The sequence below is a fragment of the Oncorhynchus clarkii genome, chromosome 14, assembly GCF_045791955.1.
Source record: "Oncorhynchus clarkii lewisi isolate Uvic-CL-2024 chromosome 14, UVic_Ocla_1.0, whole genome shotgun sequence".
Taxonomy (NCBI): domain Eukaryota; kingdom Metazoa; phylum Chordata; class Actinopteri; order Salmoniformes; family Salmonidae; genus Oncorhynchus; species Oncorhynchus clarkii.
Window position 1 is genome coordinate 14,779,770 of NC_092160.1, and position 19,788 is coordinate 14,799,557.

The 19,788-nt window shown below is 41.8% G+C and overlaps 1 protein-coding gene across 1 annotated transcript; it reads left to right on the top strand.

Moving 5' to 3' along the window:
* Positions 1–7,612: 7,612 nt before the first annotated feature.
* Positions 7,613–19,216, top strand: LOC139365997 (fibroblast growth factor 24). Its single transcript, XM_071103069.1, has 5 exons — positions 7,613–8,273; positions 8,439–8,475; positions 12,014–12,191; positions 14,251–14,357; positions 17,477–19,216. Exons 1-5 carry the CDS (start codon positions 8,242–8,244, stop codon positions 17,753–17,755), a joined length of 633 nt encoding a protein of 210 aa, XP_070959170.1. The 5' UTR covers positions 7,613–8,241; the 3' UTR covers positions 17,756–19,216.
* The last annotated feature ends 572 nt before the right edge of the window (positions 19,217–19,788 follow it).

Sequence of the window (19,788 nt, forward strand, 5' to 3'; positions counted from 1 at the left end):
GGTGCTGCTATGGTGACCAGTGAGTTGAGATAAGGCGGGGCTTTACCTAGCAAAGACTTATAGATGACCTCGAGTCAGTAGGTTTGGCGATGAATATGAAGCAAGGGCCAGCCAAAGAGAGCATACAGGTCACAGTGGTGGGTAGTATATGGGGCTTTGTTGACAAACCGGATGGCACTGTGATAGACTGGATCTAATTTGCTGAGTCAAGTGTTGGAGGCTATTTTGTAAATGACATTGCCGAAGTCAAGGATCGGTAGAGCATGTTTGGCAGCAGGAGTGAAGGATGCTTTGTTGGAATATAGGAAGCCGATTCTAGATTTAATTTTGGATTGGAGATGCTTAATGTGAGTCTGGAAGGAGAGTTTACAGTCTAACCAGACACCTAGGTATTTGTAGTTGTCCACATATTCTAAGTCAGAACCGTCCAGAGTAGTGATGCTGGACGGGCGGGCTGGTGTGGGCAGCGATCGGTTGAAGAGAATGCATTTAGTTTTACTTGCATTTAAGAGCAGTTGGAGGCCACGAAAGGAGAGTTGTATGGCATTGAAGCTTGTCTGGGGGTGTGTTAACAGTGTTCAAAGAAGGGCCAAAAGTATACAGAATGGTGTCGTCTGCATAGAGGTGGATCAGAGAATCACCAGCAGCAAGAGCGAAATCATTGATGTATGCAGAGAAAAGAGTCGGCCCGAGAATTGAACCCTGTGGCACCCCCATAGAGACTGCCAGCGGTCCGGACAACAGGCCCTCAGATTTGACACACTGAACTCTGTCTGAGAAGTATTTGGTAAACCAGGCGAGGCAGTCATTTGAGAACCAAGGCTGTTGAGTCTGCCGATGAGAATGCGGTGATTGACAGAGTCGAAAGCCTTGACCAGGTCGATGCTGGTTATGATATCGTTTAGGACCTTGGGCGTGGCTGAGGTGCACCCATGACCACCAGCATGTGATTAATCAAAAAGTGCAAAAGGAGTCAATGAAGATTTGGTTAACTATAACTAACTATTTAGGAGTCTTATTGCTTGGGGGTAGAAGTTGTTCAAGGTCCTGTTGGTTCCAGACTTTGTGCATCGGTACCGCTTGCCGTGCGGTAGCAGAAAGAACAGTCTATGACTTGGGTGGCTGGAGTCTTTGACAATTTTCAGTGCCTTCCTCTGACACCGCCTGGTTTAGAGGTCCTGGATGACAGGAAGCTTGGCCCCAGTGATGTACTGGGCTGTCCTCACTACCCTCTGTAGCGCTTTGTGGTCAAATGCCAAGCAGTTGCCATACCAAGTGGTGATGCAGCCAGTCAAGATGCTCTCAGTGGTACAGCTGTATAACTTTTTGAGGATCTGAGGGCCCATGCCAAATCTTTTCAGCCTCCTAAGGGGGAATAGGCGTTGTCGTGCCCTCGACCAGCTCCACTACAGCCGGGTTTCCCAAAGTTGGTCTTGCCCCCCCGGGTGGTTTTGTTTAATACCCTAGCACTACACAGCTGATCCAAATAACCAACTCATCATCAAGCTTTGATTATTCTAATCAGCTGTGTAGTGCTAGGTCAAAAATTAAATATTCACCCAGGGGGCTCCAGGACCGACTTTGGGAAACCCTACACTACAGCCCCCTCGATGTGAATTGGGGAGTGCCCGGCACGCACCTTGCTTCAAATGCAGTTTTTGGACAGAACATGAACTGATTGTAGCATACGTGTAGCACTTTCTTTGACCAAAGGAAAGAATGTCCTCTTTATGTGTTCTGAACACTCATTAAACAATGGTTCCCCAGACAACTCATCTAGCAGAGAGAACAATTGCTGTTTGGCCCCACTTAATATAACATCTGCACCTTCACATTTTGCCAAGGTAGGAGACAATACAGATCTTCTTGCAAAGAACATTTGCCATTTTATTTATTTTTCAAAGGCTTATGACTTATAACTGACAGCACCTAACACCCAGGTGTTCAACCTGGACTCAGGGGTAGATGTAACATAGTTAACAAAAATCATTGACACGCCAATTAGTATGATATGTTATGTTTCGTATGTTATGTATTACTTTATGGATGTCCATCATCCATTTCATATGATATGTTACAATATGTTACGAAATTTGCTAAATGTTAAATGTTACAATTTCCAATTTGTTGTGGCTAATGTTAGGGTTAAGATTAGGATTAGGAGTTTGGTTTAAGGGTTAGGGTTAGCTAACATGCTAAGTAGTTCAAAAGTAGTACAAGTTGCAAAGTAGCTAATTAGCAAAAATGCTAAAGTTGTCCATGATGAGATTTGAACACGTAATCTTTGGGTTGCTAGACATTCATTCATGTTGTATGCCTACCCATTGCCTTAAGTAACCTTCTGTCTTATGAAACCATACCAAATGTAACATATCATGCTAATTTGTGTGTCCCGGATTTACATTTACTAAGTTACGAATAGTCTATGAGACCAGACTAAGGTGTTATTTTACTGCCTATTTAAGCAAAGTTAATGTATCTATTGTTGCAACACTGCTGTGCATACATCTTGACATGCATGCATCACTTTGCCCATCATCGCAGTTAATATCATGATGCACATTAGTCAATATAACTAGTGTTTAGTGAGCTATCATAAAGGAAATCCATTGATGCAGATTTCACAGCTAAAATGTAGGTTATAACAGTGTTTTCCCTCAAAACGAAGAAACTCAAGCAACAGCAACAGAAACTCCAGAGGTGTCGACTAATCCAGTATTTTACAGTGGGTGGAGGTATCAGTCTTGACGCCTTTTTTTCATCTTCAATTCTACATCTGGAACGGAACATTTTTTTCCTTCTGCAAATAACCTCTGCAGCTAAAAACCCAGACATGTAGTTAGAGCTGATTGGTCATGGATGGATTTTTCCCCTCTCTCCTTCTCTCTCTTTTCCTCTCTACAAAGCCCAGAGGCTAGTATTTCACTGATTACAGAGTCCCCCCATTTGAATGGCCGTTTGTGTATTGTCAGAACAAAGGGGTGAGGAGGCTCTAAAGAGGTGCTAGACAGGGGAATGGATTGGGCTCAATCATTAGGCTGAGTGGAGTTGCAGGTTGAGGCTAGCTGCAGGGGCACCCTCCTGCGCTGAGAGGGGGTGGGGGGGACTCCTACCTACCGTGGCTGCTGCTATCCCTAAGTAAAGCTACATGGCTAACGGGCGGTCCATCAGAAGGGGCATCTTATTGAACCCTAGTCACACAGATGACCTCGAGGAGTGAAGCGAGACTACTTTCTCAGGACCCACCATTACCTGAGGAAGTATACTCGCCCACCCCACAGTTTAATATCAATTAGTTGGGTTGATCCATTTTGTTGACAGGTTTTGACCTTTAAACACTCACAAAATACTTTTCACCCACTGACTTGAAGGTAAGGACTTCAAATCAAAGTGTTTACCACCTTAGGTGGGTTGACTAGGTCATGAGGTTGGAGGGCTGTGGTGTGGCATCGACACAGGGGTACAATCTCATGGAAGATTATTTTTGGATGTGTTTTTAATTTGTTGTTTAAGTTCTTAAATTGTTACGCATTTATAGAAACTTCTTTCACTGTATGCACAGCTGTATACATTTTTTTTAAAACATGCTTTCCAGTCTTCAAAACTGAAAGCTGGGAGTATGGTTTGAGTTAATGCACTCTGGCCCGGTTCTCCAAGATTTGCAGCATTGTTATCAGGGGCGCAACTTTGTTTTAAGAAGTGAGGGGGACATAATTGTATTATTTGTTTTTTAATCTAGTCGGATAAACACTCCAAACAGCCTACCTGACGCTCGGAGGCGTCCGCATGGTCCTTAAGCACACCGTTGCCTCATTTTGTATCACATTCCAATGATAAAACTGTAGGAGTGGGGGACAAAAATGCAATTTCAGAATGTGGGGTGGACATGTCCCCCCCATCCCCAGTGAAAGTTGCACCCCTGAAAGTTATGCCACATTACCAACAACCAGCTCCTTAATTTGGTAATTACAGCAACCCAACATACTATTAAGGGGTCATTTCATTTCAATGTAGAAAAACTTCAAGAGCTGACTTCAAGTGCTTCTACACCTGCTTTGGTTGCTGTTTGGGGTTTTAGGCTGGGTTTCTGTACAGCACTTTGAGATATCAGCTGATGTAAGAAGGGCTATATAAATACATTTGATTTGATTTAACAACAAATCAATCATATCACTTAGCATTGGTTTGAAAGCATAAATAAGCGCCCAACATTAGCCTCTGCTGTCCAAGTGACTCTTCATATTCTGCCAAAGATACAAAATGGGTCAGAAAACTAGAAGAATGTGGCTCAAGGACCCGTATTATGAAATTATTGTTTTTACTACATCATGACACTTTTTGGCAGTTGTGTTTTTCACCATCCATTAACCTGGAGCCTGAGAGTAATTGTTCAGAATCATTAAGAGGAGTTTAGTAAGGTGTGCAAATACATCATGAAAACTATAACATGTGTTAACAACTAGTGACGAGTGAGCCCTACTGTGTGTTGGTGGTTTTGGACAATTTAAGAACTCTGTTGAACTAAGAGGGGGAAATATCATCATTAGTGTACTGAAGCTAATGAATATGTTAATATGTTCTGCATGTATCGCGTTGCTCTGAGATGATTTGTCGAGGAGCAACAGTTTAATTATCACCTCACACTCACATTACCTCTTTCTCTCTCTCACACACACACACTGTGGCCCCCAACTTCAAGGCACACACACCCACACACACTGTGGCCGCCAACTTCAAGGCAAAGCCTAGATGCCGTAAATGACTCCAAGCAAACAACGTGTGATGGGGGACAAATTACAAAATGCTTCCCTTTTCTTCAAGGCGACGCTTCAAGGCTCTCTCTCCTTCTCTTTCAGCGACACTCTTCTGGGCACTGTCTCCATCACCCTATTGCACAGTGAGGTGTCGCGACCCCGTGGTGACCTGCTCCTGACTAGCCAACGTTACGCCGCGGGACTCCGGGGGCCCAGGGCCAAAGAGCCAAGCCAACAGTGTGAAAGGGGCCGCCAATATACTAATGGGGTGGGGTTGATTCCTGGGAGATGAGAGGAAGAGGCTGTCCCCGCCTCTTCACACGCTCGTTGGGCTGTGACTTGGAGTGAAAAGGGTCTGGACGGCTTATACGAGCCACTAGGCCCTCTTCGGCCGTCCCCTCACCTTGAAAATTCAATAGGATGCAGATGCCCCCCGAAACCCCCCACCCGATATGTTCGTGTCGGAGATGAAAGTGGGAAGCGAGGGGGAGAAATGTGGGGGGGGGGGGGGGGGGGGGTTCTTGCACTAATGTAGTACATTGGGCTTCACTTACAGACACTGCCAAGTTCTTTTGTCAAGCTTAAAGGCCTGCTAGACCCTTTGAACCCCTGGCTCACCGCCCTCGGATAGCTTTTTCCACCCCACCTTTTTTTCCTACCGTCAATGAGATATTCTCCACATTCCTGATGACCGTCTGGACACAGTCTCAGAAACATCTACTGGTAGTGGTGATGGTGGAAAGCCGCAATGCTTTTTGTAGCAAATTCTCATTCGCGGCTGTGGGTTTTAAACCAAGACCTTAAGCTTACCTGCTTGTTCTTTTCTTCACTCAGTCAGTTCAGTAGCTGTGGGTAACCTAATCCTAACTCTTGAGTTGCTGGCTTGACTGCCCATCTCCCCCTCCTCAGAGGGATTGAGACAGCTCCCCATTCATAAAGCTCAACTCTAGTCATTGTCAACCAGCAGGCCCAACCTTCCAACCAATACAATTCTCGATGGTTAGTCACAATTCTGACCAAACTTCATAGCCCCTTTGTGTAAATGCTAAATGGACTTTCCAAGAATAAATCTGACATAAGTCGTAGTTTGTGTGGCTTAATGTGACTGATTAGAGTCAACGGTCAATGTATCCAACCTCCTAGAATAAACGATGGAATGGAAGAGTTACTCCATGTGCCATACATATCTGCTGTAACATGGTTCCACCGTGAAAATTTGCAGGTAAACAGTGTGCAGGAGCTTCTGTTGAAGCTAACCACAAGTGTCACACAGGTGAGCACATCAACAGCTCTGTTCACCCTGTGCCATAGCTCTTCCTTAATACTTTCAAGGCATTGTCACAAGCCCGTGCTTTAAAGGTGACGAGTGACTACTCAATGCTGGCTCCTTTGTGCAGTTTCGTAATTATTGTTTATTATGCCTGTGGTTTTAGTCACTTTTCAACCAGCTTCATTTTGGACTGCCAGCCAACGCTTCAAACATAGTCTTTTGTTGATTATAACTTTGGATGTACACCAAATGGATGCCCCAGGTCAATCTAATCATCAGATATGCAGGCATTGTGTGTTTATTTAATGGTTCCTATAATAAATTATTATATTTTGTGCAATTAGGGGTTTTTGAATTCCATCATTGGAGGATATCGTTTATTACTGGAGTTTGAAATCTGATAGTACACATGCATTGTACATAGGTATAGAATTGCATACTATTTGTTGTAATAGCCTATTTTGGAATTATACTGATTCACAGAGTCACCCTTGTTCTTACAAGCTATTCAAAGTGCAATCCACTATAGTTTCAATTGATAGCCCTAACTCTATGGGGAAATTTTAAACGCAATGAGGATGGAATGCTGTAGTTCCCGTTGTAATAGGACAATAAATGAGAATCACACAATGGTCCTAAGTGGCGGGAGGGATGTGGGGTCATTCCACTGCGAGTTCAGAGGGCCTCGTAAACACATTCACACCTCTCTTTCATTTAAATGCAGGATAAGTTATAGCACATTATTGAAAAATCGAGTTCCACAACAACCTGCATTTCAATGCTGTCTGGGAGAGCTAAGCCCAATCCACAAACGACGTGGTCTCCAATATAACCACAAAACAAGGGAAGCCGAAAAGTGTAATTGTGTTCTGAAAATACGACTCAAACACTCTTTCTCATCTCTAGACAAAGGTAATACAACAAAACATTGGCAGATATATATTTAATATCAATCAATATAATGAACTAATTAGTGATGGTTACGCCATTAATAATATTGGAAAATAATATCGGGGGAAAAACGGATTTATGAATCATAAAAAATGTGATTAATTTTTTATATTTTTTAAATCCAGTAGGTCTATTCTCCCAAGTAGGGGTGACAGGTAGGCTAGCGATTGAATTGGGCCAGTAACCAAAAGGTCGCTGGTTCGAATCACTGAACCGACTAGGTGACAAATCTCTCGATGTGCCCATGAGCAAGGCACCTAAATCGCGCTGGATAAGAGCGTCTGCTAAATGACTAAAATGTAAAGTAGCCCAGGCCATTTTTTGTGAACTTGAAATAGGCCTAAACTTGCATTTAAGGAAATATCCCTTATCGAATTGCTCCAAATGAAATGGATATACAGAACTTTCTAAAGGGTTGAAAACAAGTCATCAATTTGTGAGTCCCTCCTTGTAGCCTACCAACTCCCTCCCAAGCACCATAATTTATGACTAGAGGAAAACATTCTCCAAACTGATGGTCTCTCAAAAATTACCCTATCAGGTGCACACCGCTGACAAGTTTCCACCCACCAACAAAAAAACCTCACTGTGCCCAAATCCTTAGCCGCAGACCCTCTACTGACAGGCATTACACCATCGCCCCTGCTACGAAGGTCTTCCGCTGGGTTTGATTCAGATGTAATATTTATACTCTCTGGATATCACTGAAGTTTTATCACAACGTGAGGTATACCCCATAACTTTTTTTAATTTACATTTTCCTATTCAATTTTACGCACTTGTCCCCTTTTGCCCTTTTTCCAATGTGGAGTCGGAAGATTAACATGATCCATGCAAAGTGTAGATATCCCCAGGTACGCACGGAATTGAAATACATCTGATCTTTGGAGCAGCACCTTTGGGAGCAAAGAGGGTGCGCGCAATGGATTTTTAAACAAGGGAAAATATACTAAGCAATGGTTGCAAATTGAATATTTCGGCGCCCAGCAAGATACCACTGTCTACACAGCCCGTGAGAGCGGAGCGAGGAGATTTGGAGGGGGACAGGAAACAATAGGCTATATTTTTCCCCTGGATCATTTTTTTTTTTACAAGGAAGCACCTAATGTTGCATTCAGTGACATTGTTGCACTCCAGTTGTTTATCATTACACTGGGATTCAAAGGCACCTCCGGAATTGTTCGCGTAGTAGACGCTGGCGGGTCTATCCTCTACTTCTCTCGGGGCTTTAAAACTGTGGAAACAGGTGTATTTCAGCAAGTCAAGATGTCTCTTCTGCCTTCGAGGTTCATATACCTGTAAGGATTCCATCTTTCTATTCCTTTCGTTTCTCAAAACACGTACATTCTTACCAATAGAAGTCGCTAAAAGCTAGTTACTACCCTTGTCATCCATTTAGGCTATAGTGTTTATATTTAATGTTATTGCTTGTGAGTAACCCCCTCCTCCCCTTCTCTCTCCAGGTGTTTACATTTTCTGGTCCTCTATTTCCAGCTCCAGGTAGGTTGATTCGATTGCTCAGTTTTTGGACAGTGTGTGTGTGTGTGTGCGTGTGTGTGTGTGTGTGTGTGTGTGTGTGTGAGTGATTTTGCGGCACCCATTCTGGATTTATTATGAACAAATCGTTATCATATAATTGGATTCTTGCAAACTGGAAAATACTGTGGTTAGGCGCGCTGGTTCTTTTTCTGAGCTTTGTCTTATTACTTTTTAATATGACTTTAAATACATAAGATTAACACAATACCCTAATTAAAGTTGTATTGTTCATTTCATAAAAATACAAGCATAGTAACTCTACCCTTGTTTAAACATGACATGTATGGTAGGGAAATAGGTTTGTAATGTAGAAGAAACGACACTACTGCGCACCTTACTCGAATGAACGAGGAGTCCTCGAGTGCATCAGATAAGCGCACAGCGCACCATTGAGCCAGGCAACCAGCGTTGAGGCATGGAAAAAACTGACATGTAGCCGGAAGAAATTTAAAGACATTTAGATCGGGATCATTTGTGATTTTGATCATTTTCAGTGTCGTGGATCTATTCGGTAATAATATAAACTCCACGAATCGCGCGCCTTTTTCGCATGCGATTGATTTGTTAAATTGGTTGTCTGTAGCCTACCTTTCATGCAATACTCAAGTCAAAATGAACATGATGTATTATTATGTAAAGTAACATTCTGCACGGTGTTAGATTAAATGTCTTAACTGTAGCTTAATATTAACAATTAATGTATTTCCGTTTTGGGCATGCTTGTAGGCTATTGGTTATTGTTTGTTCATGATATGTGACATATGAACATGAATGTAAAACATCTAGACATTTGACATTATGTATTTGGGTTAAATTAATGTCAGATATAAAGGGTAGTTAGGAAACCACCATGTTATATTGCTGGATACAGTGAGAGGCAGTGGTTAGCCCACATCCTGCTTCCATGCCTCTGTTGTTGGGGTAGTTTTATAGTCTAGTCAGTATCATATACCGAGGTGATGCCAATCAAACCTCTCCAGGATTACAGAGAACTTCTAGAATTGTTTCACCTTTTTCACCCTGTCTCCAATTTAAAGCATATGTGAAAAAATATATATATATTGCTTCTATTTATACAGGGCTAAGTAATTACATACAATGCACCCAATCCTTTCCCCTCTGATTGACGTGATAAGATGTCATGAAATAAAGCTTCTTAAAAAATACTTTGGATTTCAAAAAAACAGAACATCATGCCAACCTAATTATTTATGGAGAGGCCCATCCATCCAATGAGGCAGCAATAGATGAAGACAGAGAGTAGAATCCCCCCTTTTACCTCTTGGATTTCACATCTCTGTCAGAGACACAACATCTCTGTCAGAGATGTTCCTTAATAAATGTGTCAAGGGATCATGATTACAAAACCTGGCATTCCCATTTCATAATAAAAGGGGACATTTTACAAAGACACCAATAAAAAACGAGACACACCTGGGTAATGTGAGGGTTTGTGCTCTGATTGTTCCAAAGGAATTGGGACAAACAATGCTAGTGTTACTGTCTGATTTCGCCCCTGTCCTAGATAGTAATACAATACTAGTGTTTAAATTCTGATATAGTTCTTGCTTTGTATGACTAATTACTTCTGTAATTAAGATGTAGGCCAGAAGGAAGTCTCATAGAGGCTTTGCTAAAGACAAAACCTTCTAGATAGACCAATACAATTATGTAGCACAACCTTGATGGCAGGTAGACTGTGTTATGCAGATAGTAAAACGTATCTGAGATACAAGGGGGCTAAGCTTCCCAGTGAAGATGGTGCCAGACTTTTGAAGTTTCAACCATATCCATTTTCGGGCCGTCTTTGAAAAGGGAGACGGCTCGATAAAAAATGTTGTCGATTGCATTAACCTCAGCCCTCTGCAGAGGCTTGCCTTTTTTCCTCGATGTGAAATGCAACTGTCTACAAAACAAACCTTTATGTTTGTTTAGAGATGGAGAGATTTGGCACAAATCCCTCAGCAGTAGTTATCCCCCCCCCCAAATGTTTTAGTTCATGCTGGCTTGGTGGTTAGCTTTTGGAGTGGGGGGGGGGGGGGGGGGGGGGGGGGGGGGGGGGGGGGGGGGGGGGGGGGTAGTATGATGATGTCCTTCTAGGTTGTGGAGCGTTTTGGATGCTCTATTTAGATGCTCTATTGGTTTTAAATGTTATTTTGGTGTTGTAGAGGCTCTAATGGATGCTCTATTGATTTGGAATGCTCTTTTAGTGTTGTTTAGATGCTCTATTGGTTTTACATGCTCTTTTAGTGTTGTAGAGGCTCTATTGAATGCTCTATTGGTTTTGAATGCTCTTTGAGTGTTGTAGAGGCTCTATCGGATGCTCTATTATATGAACTTATGAGGTGTATCATAATAACTGTTAATGTTCCTTCCCTCTAAACATTGACTCAATTCAAAGGAAGTTTGATAAAGATATTTAAATAAGATTTTCTTATTGATTAAGATGCATGTTTTCTTGAGGCAAATTACTTTCTTTTAGTTGAATATTAAAAAGTGATATACAATTGTTTCATATTTTGATTAATATACTTCCAAAACTAACTGTGTTATGTAGTACCTTTAATGTTTGCTGACACCAATTTTTACTGAGAACAGTCATAATGTGGCTTCGAACAACTGGGATTTGTATTCAGATCAGTGGTTTGTTTTCCCCTTTTGTATTAAAGATTTGTTCTACCCTGAGCATATTTCCCCACTCATTCACTAAATGTCATTCATTTGCTGAGGTTAAAATAACAAGGAGTTGGAGAATGTAATGTGTATATAATTAGCCACCTGAGAGAAGCTACATAAAAGGCCATTACTATGTAATTACCACATGATACAGCTGGGGAACAGGATCTTGGCGTGAATTGAGATTTCAGGGGTTTTGAAAGTGTACATTTTCCTTCCCATCCACATATGGGGTTGGGTGACAGGGCGCTCAGGCTGCATGTATTTGGATGTGTTGTCGAAGTCAGCTATTTAAATAAAAAAAGTAGGCCCTTAGGCAACTTGTAAGTGCAGAACAGACCTTTGCATTCATTCTAACGGCGTGAAATATTTGAATAGGGGAGTTTATGTTACGAGATGCTCCTTCCTAGTGTGTTTTATGGTAAGAGCTGCCTCTCGCCATCGCAACCACGTCTCCACTGTGATTTATAGGCCTTACTGGGCCCTAGGGCAGATATATTTTTGATGATAGTGTAACAGGTCTGGATGCTTCAGGTGTATAATTGCTAGTGGCTTGCTTGCTTGTGGAAATGGAATACTGGTTTCTCAATATGGCCCCAGGCAAATAGTAAATAGCCGCCTCAATACAAAGACATGCAATAATAATGAAGCACGTACCATGTTGCACTTTTGTTCTCTTCTGCTTCTTTGAATGTGTTCTCAATGCCGCACAGTTAGATCAGCTTACAACATCCAAGCAGAGCAACATCCAAGCAGAGCTTCATGACAGAGTACCGAGTAAAAGCTGCTCCATTAACACCTGTGTCATGTCTTTCTCCTCCAGGAATCACAACAGAGCTCAGCTGATTTTAGGATCTATATCGAGAACCACACGCGGAACCCGGACGACCTGAGCCGGAAGCAGATTCGCATCTACCAATTGTACAGCCGCACCACGGGCAAGCACGTCCAGATCCTGGGCAAGAAGGTCAACGCCAACGGAGACGATGGGGGCAAGTACGGTACGGGAGAATTCCTGTGCACTTCACTTACAGACACTTGAGCCAGTTCCCCTCATCAATGGTCTTTACTGTGGGAATTATCCCATGTGAACCAGGATTCATTGGACCTATTTTGGACCGCTACTGGTCAGAGTTGGAGTTACATTTCTAACTTGTGAACTTTGACCCTAACTCTGATACTTACTGATTGCTTGGTTAAGCCATTAAGATGATGAATAGTGTGGGAATTTGAGGCTATAAGCATGTCTGCCACAGATAAAGCGTGGCTAGATGTATATATTGTCTTTATTCATTGAATCTCAGCTGTGTTCCTTCCACTGTTCTGTTCAGTGACCATACTGAGGTGGGAATACAGCTGATTGTTGTCATGGGAAGTAATTGTGCGTGATGCCTGGCATAGTCGTTTCCAGGTCTACAGAGGGTCTATCAGTTTCTACATTCACTACAGTTTCTACAGTAACTGTGGGCATGGCACATATTCTATTCAAAGTTGGACGGTGGTCTAGGTGCGTTTGTATGGGAGTGCTTGCCTGTTTGCACTCACATGTATGATTTGCCAACAAACAGTCAGTCGGCGGTAATGTTGCCGGCCCGAGTCGACCTCACTGTTGTGTCGACTGTGTTCAGTCACAGATATGCTGAGGCGAGGTTTCCTCTCGTTGCTTGTTAGAGCTTGAGTGGAAGCAGATTCAATGTTTCCCATGAAGACTTGCCAACCCTGCCCCCTCAGCCCCAGTACCTGGCACCTGTGAACTCCCTGACACTGATTTAACAGGAGGCTTGGGAAGACACTCTTCTCTCATCTCTGCACTAATCCTCACTCAGTCATAACAGTAACCGCACAATGGAGGGTCAGAAAGCACGGCTGAGAAATGGAGCCGCAGCTACAGCAAGGTCAGCTACCCCACATATACACGCGGATAAGAGGGAGTTATAATTCTCCTCAGGCAGGAGTGCTTGCCTTCAACAAATGTGGTATATATAACGTGTCACATGCAATCCCACATAATTGATGTCACCATTTGTCCTACTAGGATAGCATCTTATATCTATATCTAAATGCATAGGTATTTGTAAAAATGTGTAAAAATCCATGTCAGTGCTGGTAAATGTTTTTTAAAGGCAGTTGTTGCACCTGTAGTTTCCAGTTGCACTCGCACAAGGCCGCCCTCGGCACAGTCGTTTGAGAGCCAGCACTGAAAATGCTGTGGGGCTTCTATAGCTTGGCTACAGTGAGCAACACTACACTAAAACCACTTCAAGCCAGGCTATCACAGTACAGCTAGCTTTTTACCTTTGTAGTATGAAAGGGGTGGAAGAGGGACAGCTAAGTGGGGACTTGTGGCGCTCTCTGTCCCAGCTTCTCCAACTCCTCTCAGGAGCTCCATTGTATTTCTCAAACCAGGCCTTCTGTGATCTCACCACTGTCATTTTATCCTCTTTTCTCCCTGGTTGAGAGAGGGGGATGTCTTCTTCCCTCTCTCTCTCTCCACGTCAGTTCTCAGACGAGTTTCCCACTCCCCTTCCCATCCAAGATTGTTTAAAGGGACAATTTTGGAGATGCCCCTCCCCACACCTCCTGGCTCCCCCCTCATGCCTCCGTTCCCTTGAGTGCCACTGAATAGACCAGTGTGTTAAACAGATGGATCATCTTTAACTTTTTGATTGAGTGAGTACAGACTAAAGAGAACCTGAAACCTAATCCTGAGGGAGCGTAACCCCTCCAAAATGTTTGGCAGATCTCTTGCCCGCGAGGAGCGAACAGAAACAAAGCTGACCCCACAGGGGTTAAGGTTGTGACAGAGCAAAAGAAGCCGCTGGTGTGCTTGTTTAGAATGGATCATTTCAAATGTAACCATTTTGTTTTGGCACATATGTTGTTGTGTAAACTTTATCACTGCAGGAAGATGATACTGCATTGGTGTCTACCTCTCTGGGGTTTATAGTAAATGACCAAACAAATGTTTTATCGGTTAAAACTGTTTATGGACTGTATCAACTCAATGCAAGTAAGTGTTTGAAAATAATTATCACGTTTTGTTTCTCTTTCGCCGTCTAGCTCTTCTTATTGTTGAGACGGAAACCTTTGGGAGCCATATTCGAATAAAAGGGAAGGAGAGTGGGCATTACATCTGTATGAACAAGAATGGCAAAATAGTTGGAAAGGTAAGCATATCCTTGGTTGTCACTCTCTTGCCAGAGAACAAGGAAAATCTAACCCAATGAAATACAATTGGGCCTTTTCTATTCTCTTGTGTTTTCTAGGTATAATAACAGAGAACACCTAAAGAGACACCCCAGTGTGAACATTACTATACCTAAGCATAGAAACATGGTTTTATGTGTGCTTAAGTTCCCTTTTTAGCAGCATGCAGACGTTCATAATAATACACATCAATGTATGAAGAAGCTACAGATAACTGCCCAAATAATGGAAACACTTGAGTAAATGAGGGATATAAAGAATGTCGAAAGCAGGTGCTTCCACGCAGGTGTGGTTCCTGAGTTAATTAAGCAATTAACATCCCATCATGCTTCGGGTCATGTATAAAAATGCTGGGCAGGCCATTATTTTGGTTACCATGGCTATGCCCCCAAAGGATGACAATGCCCCAATCCACAGGGGACGAGTGGTCACTGAATGATTTGATGAGCATGATAATAATGTAAACCATGGCCGTGTCAGTCACCAGATCTCAACCCAATTGAACACTAACGGGAAATTCTGGAGCGGCGCCTAAGACAGCGTTGTCCACCACCATCAACAACACACCAAATGATGGAATTTATTGTGGAAGAATAGTGTCACATCCCTCCAGTAGAGTTCCAGACACTTGTATAATCTATGCCCAGGTGTACTGAAGCTGTTCTGGCTTGTGGTGGCCCAATGCTTTATTAAGACATTTTATGTTGGTGTTTCCTTTATTTTGGCAGTTACCTGTATGTTCACTTGCGTAACATACAAGCCATAATGGAGAGCGCTCACTCAGTGTACCCCTGAATAAAAACCCTTTGATAAGTAACCCGTGCCTTTCTTTTGACACTTCATCGGTCAATTATAGACTGCAATCCTCACAATGATCACAGTGCTTTGGAAGTCTAATGCCCACATAGGAGGAAAGCCATTGCAATTATATCTCTTGTTCACCAGGTGGCGCCATGTAAAATAGCAGCATGTACACTCCCCTCTGTATTTGTTTGGACAGTGAAGCTAGAATTATACATTTGGTCCGACACTACAGCATTTTGGATTTGAGATCAAATGTGTTATATGAGGGGACATTACTGAATGTCACCTTTTATTTGAGGGTATTGTCATAATTTTCTGTTTTACCATTTAGAATTTAAATCACTTTATACATCGAGTCCCCCCGTTTGAAAAGGTTTTTGTTCATAAGTATTTGGACAAATTAACTTATGGTGTATTGAAGTAGTCACAAGTTTAGTATTTGGTCCCATATTCCTAGCACACAATGTTTACTTCAGGCTTGTGACTTTACAAACTCGTTGGATGCATTTGCAGTTTGTTTCAGTTTCGGATTATATTTTACCCAATAGTACCTGAATGGTGAATAATGTTTTGTGTCATTTTGGAGTAATTTTATTGTAAATAAGAACAAAAGATGTTTCTGAAAAATTCTACATTAATGTGGATGCTACCATGATTATGGATCATCCTGAATGAATCCTGAATAATGATGAATGACAGAGGCATAAAGATCATACCCTCAAGACACACTAACCTCTCACCATTACCAATAACAGGAGGTTAGCATTTTTGGGGTGGTATGATCTTTGTTCATCTGTAACTTTCTCACTCATCATTATTCATGATTCATTCATGGTCATAATCATGGGAGCATCCACATTATTGTAGAAGTGTTCAGAAACACATTCTATTCTTATTCACAGTAAAAGCGACTCCAAAATGAAACATTATTCACCATTCAGTTCCTATTGGGTAAAAGATCATCTGAAACACAACCAAAACAAGCTGCAAATGCATCCAACAAGTTTGTAGAGTCATAAGCGTAATGTAGTCATTGAATATGGGACCAAATACTAAACATTTGACTACATTAATACATTATAAGTGAATTTTGTCAAAATACTTATGACATCTTAAAATGGTGGGTCTAGATATATAAAGTGTTTTTATTTCTAAATGGTAAATCAAATACGTATAGAAATACCCTGATATAAAACCTAAAACTTTTAGGGCTCTATTAAATCAGATCCGCTTTACCCAACATCTGCATCGTGGTGGTTTTGGCGGTGTCGGAGGTCGAACTGCTTTAGGACTCCCAAATCTACAAGTGGCTCCTGGCATTATACCTTAAGCGGACATTGCCATTGGCTGCATGGAGTTGCATTAAAGGGATACGTCAGGATTTTGGAAATGAGGCCCTTTACTTCCCCAGAGTCAGATTAACTTGTGGATACCATTTTTATGTCTCTGTGTCCAATGTGAAGGAAGTTAGAGGTAGTTTCGCAAGCCGATGCTAACTAGCGTTAGAGCAATGGCTGGAAGTCTATGGACTTCGTCATTTCGCTTACGCTAGTTAGCATTGGCTCGCGAAACTACCTATAATTTCATAAAAATGGTATCCACGAGTTCATCTGACCAAAATCCCGAAGTAGTTCTTTAAGAGAAATCTCATGCAGCCTTGTTTACAAGTTAGAACACAGGATTGTGACATGTGCTCTACACCTCCATTAAGCTGATGTAAATCCTAATTATTTTGTTGAATGATTTTCAATTTGAGCGTCACATTATTTCTATATAGCCTACACTTTCTCGTTCTGAACTTCTAACATGTTGGACTGGTGTGGCTCCATGACGATGATCAAGAGCAGCTGCTCCCAGATTTGACAGCTCCAACACAGTTACACCTCAGACACAGCCAAAACAGCTATGCGGGGTGTCGGTTAACGCCGGTTAATGCTTGATCTGATTGAGTCTTGCTTCGCTGTCTAAATACATACATAGGGGAGTGCACATCACAAAACAAGTATTATTCTTTTTAAACACTCACATAGCTTAAACTTACAAATTCAAGGTGTGAAATGTCTAGTAACGTTTCTGTGTCCTTAAAAGAGCTATACCACAAATGCAACTGTAGTAGTTCCATCTGTTTCTGGCTTCTATGACATACAGCAATGTTCTTTGGCAGTAGGTAAAGTAGATTTCGCTTGATGTTTTGCCGCCGTGGAAGGCGGAAGTCATTGTTTCAGAGTGTTAGAAACCAGGTGCTAAGTGTCTTAACATGTTGTTTTCTTTGCAGCTCAATGGAAGGAACCAGGAGTGCGTCTTCGTGGAAGAATTCTTGGAGAACAACTACACAGCTCTCGTGTCAGCCAAGTACAAAGGCTGGTACCTGGGCTTCAACAGGAAGGGGAGGCCCAAAAAAGGATCGCGGACCACACAAACACAACAGGAAGTGCATTTCATGAAACGCCACCCAAAGGGTAAGGTGGACCCACTGGAAGAGTTTCGTTTCACTACAGTAACTAAGCGGACACGAAGGGCACGCCGCCTAAAACACAACCCCAAAACAAACTGATTGTCCAATGGACAACACACGCACTGTTGTTTCAAAGGCCATGTAAAGCTTGTTGCCTTAAAACCCCTTAAAGACTTATGTAAAAAGAACGACGACAAAAAAGAAAAAAAAATCAGAGGTTTTATTTTTATATTTCAGGAACATTGAACATCTCCCAACTGTTGGATGTTTCTGGGTAATTGTTATAACGTGTCTGTTATTTTATTTATACTGGATAAACTAAGGACGACAAAGGACCCTTTTTGCCACCATCTTCTGCTCCTTTGAATTGCAAACTGAAGGCATCCTTCTGACAGCATGAGTTTATAAATGTTATAAAAATCATCCACTAGATTTGATTGGAATACCTGTCAGTTTTGTTTGTGTTACCCCAGACAACATGGATCCCATATTTTCCACTGGAATCGGGACGCCATGGAGACGAAATGGAGAGAGGCAACAATGGCAGGTGAAACAGTTTACCTAGATAACTGCGTAGCTTTGAGTGCAACATCTGACAGTGCCCCCTCTCTCTCCCTCAACTCCCCCTCTGTTGATACCTTCTGACTCGTGGCCTACTCTGGATGGAATGCGCTGAACACGTTGTGCACTGTGTGATTTCTTTGACATGTTGGTGTGCAACCTATGATTCAGCTGAACACAACATGCTTTGACTAGCCAGACATCAGACAGACAGGGTTGTAGTTTTGTTTAACCTGAGTTGATGTGGCTCAGAAGTTAACTGAGACAGAAACACTGACGCTGTTAAAATGGGAAATGTAATATCCTACCTTTTGCCTTACTTTACTTAGTGTGGTAGAATGGTTGAAAAAGACTAATGAATACTGGACAGCTTCTCAAACATTGCCGTACAAGTATATGAGGTTATCTTATATACATATATTTTGACACAGAGCAAGCTATCTGGTATTATTACCATCTGCATCCACCAATTTACCCTGCTTTTCATAGGCCTACAACCAAAAGGTGGATTGTATCACTGGTTGTTCATGGTGCACCCAAGCACCCATGTTCAAAGAGACATCCCAAAAACTCTTCATCTCTAACATTGTGTTCAATCAAGCCAGTTATATTGTCGAGAGCACTGAATTGTTGTAATGCGTACTAGGAAAGGTATATATTCATCCTACCCACCCACTATCTCCGTATTGTAAGACCTAACTCTTAAACCCTGAAAACCATATAACGAGAAATGTGCTTATTTTGGATTCGGGGAACAGGTTGCGGCCATCACTAGACCTGGCAACCAGTTGTGATCCCTACAGAACAATGTTGACCATTTTACCAGTGACGACAAAGTTCAGCCTCTACTCCTGGGTACAGCTGTAGTAGCCTATATATTTGTCTACCACCTGACAGGTTTTGTATGAGATGCTACTAACAACATGACACATTTATGAATTTTTAAAATGTATGCAAAAATAATTTTATGACTATTATAAGATATTTATTGCCTTTCTTTGTAAATACAATGTGATGAATTTATTTGGCCTCTGTTAATAAAATGAGGACTATATTTAAAAAAGGTATTCTATGTGTTTATAGTTGTGGGGCAAATACTGTACATGTGCCTTTTCTCTCCTAGACATTGGGGGTTATATAAATTCACTGGTAACTACTTTCCCATAGAACTTTAGACTAATGTTGTAGCTATCAATTGGTCAGACATTGAGTACATTCCCTTCTCTGCATACTGCCAAGGTATGCATTTTCATATACAAACCTTAAAGTGTGAAGGCTTCTTGTAACAGCAGCAGATTTCTATGTTGAGAAAGGTTGCGTTGCGGGATCATTGGAAGAACTAATCTCAGGATTGGAAATGTGTTTTAATGGCTGACAAGTTTACTATAACCTAACCGTGAACTTTGACGGTACATTAGCTGGTCCATGCTAAGACGTTCTCCAACAGATCTTAGGTGTTAGTAGTTACCTCTCATCACCTCTTTAATATTTGGATAGAATGGATGTTTTAGGAATACTGCATGTACTGACTTTAAGGCAATTTTATCTACAAGGAACAAAAGTATTATTAT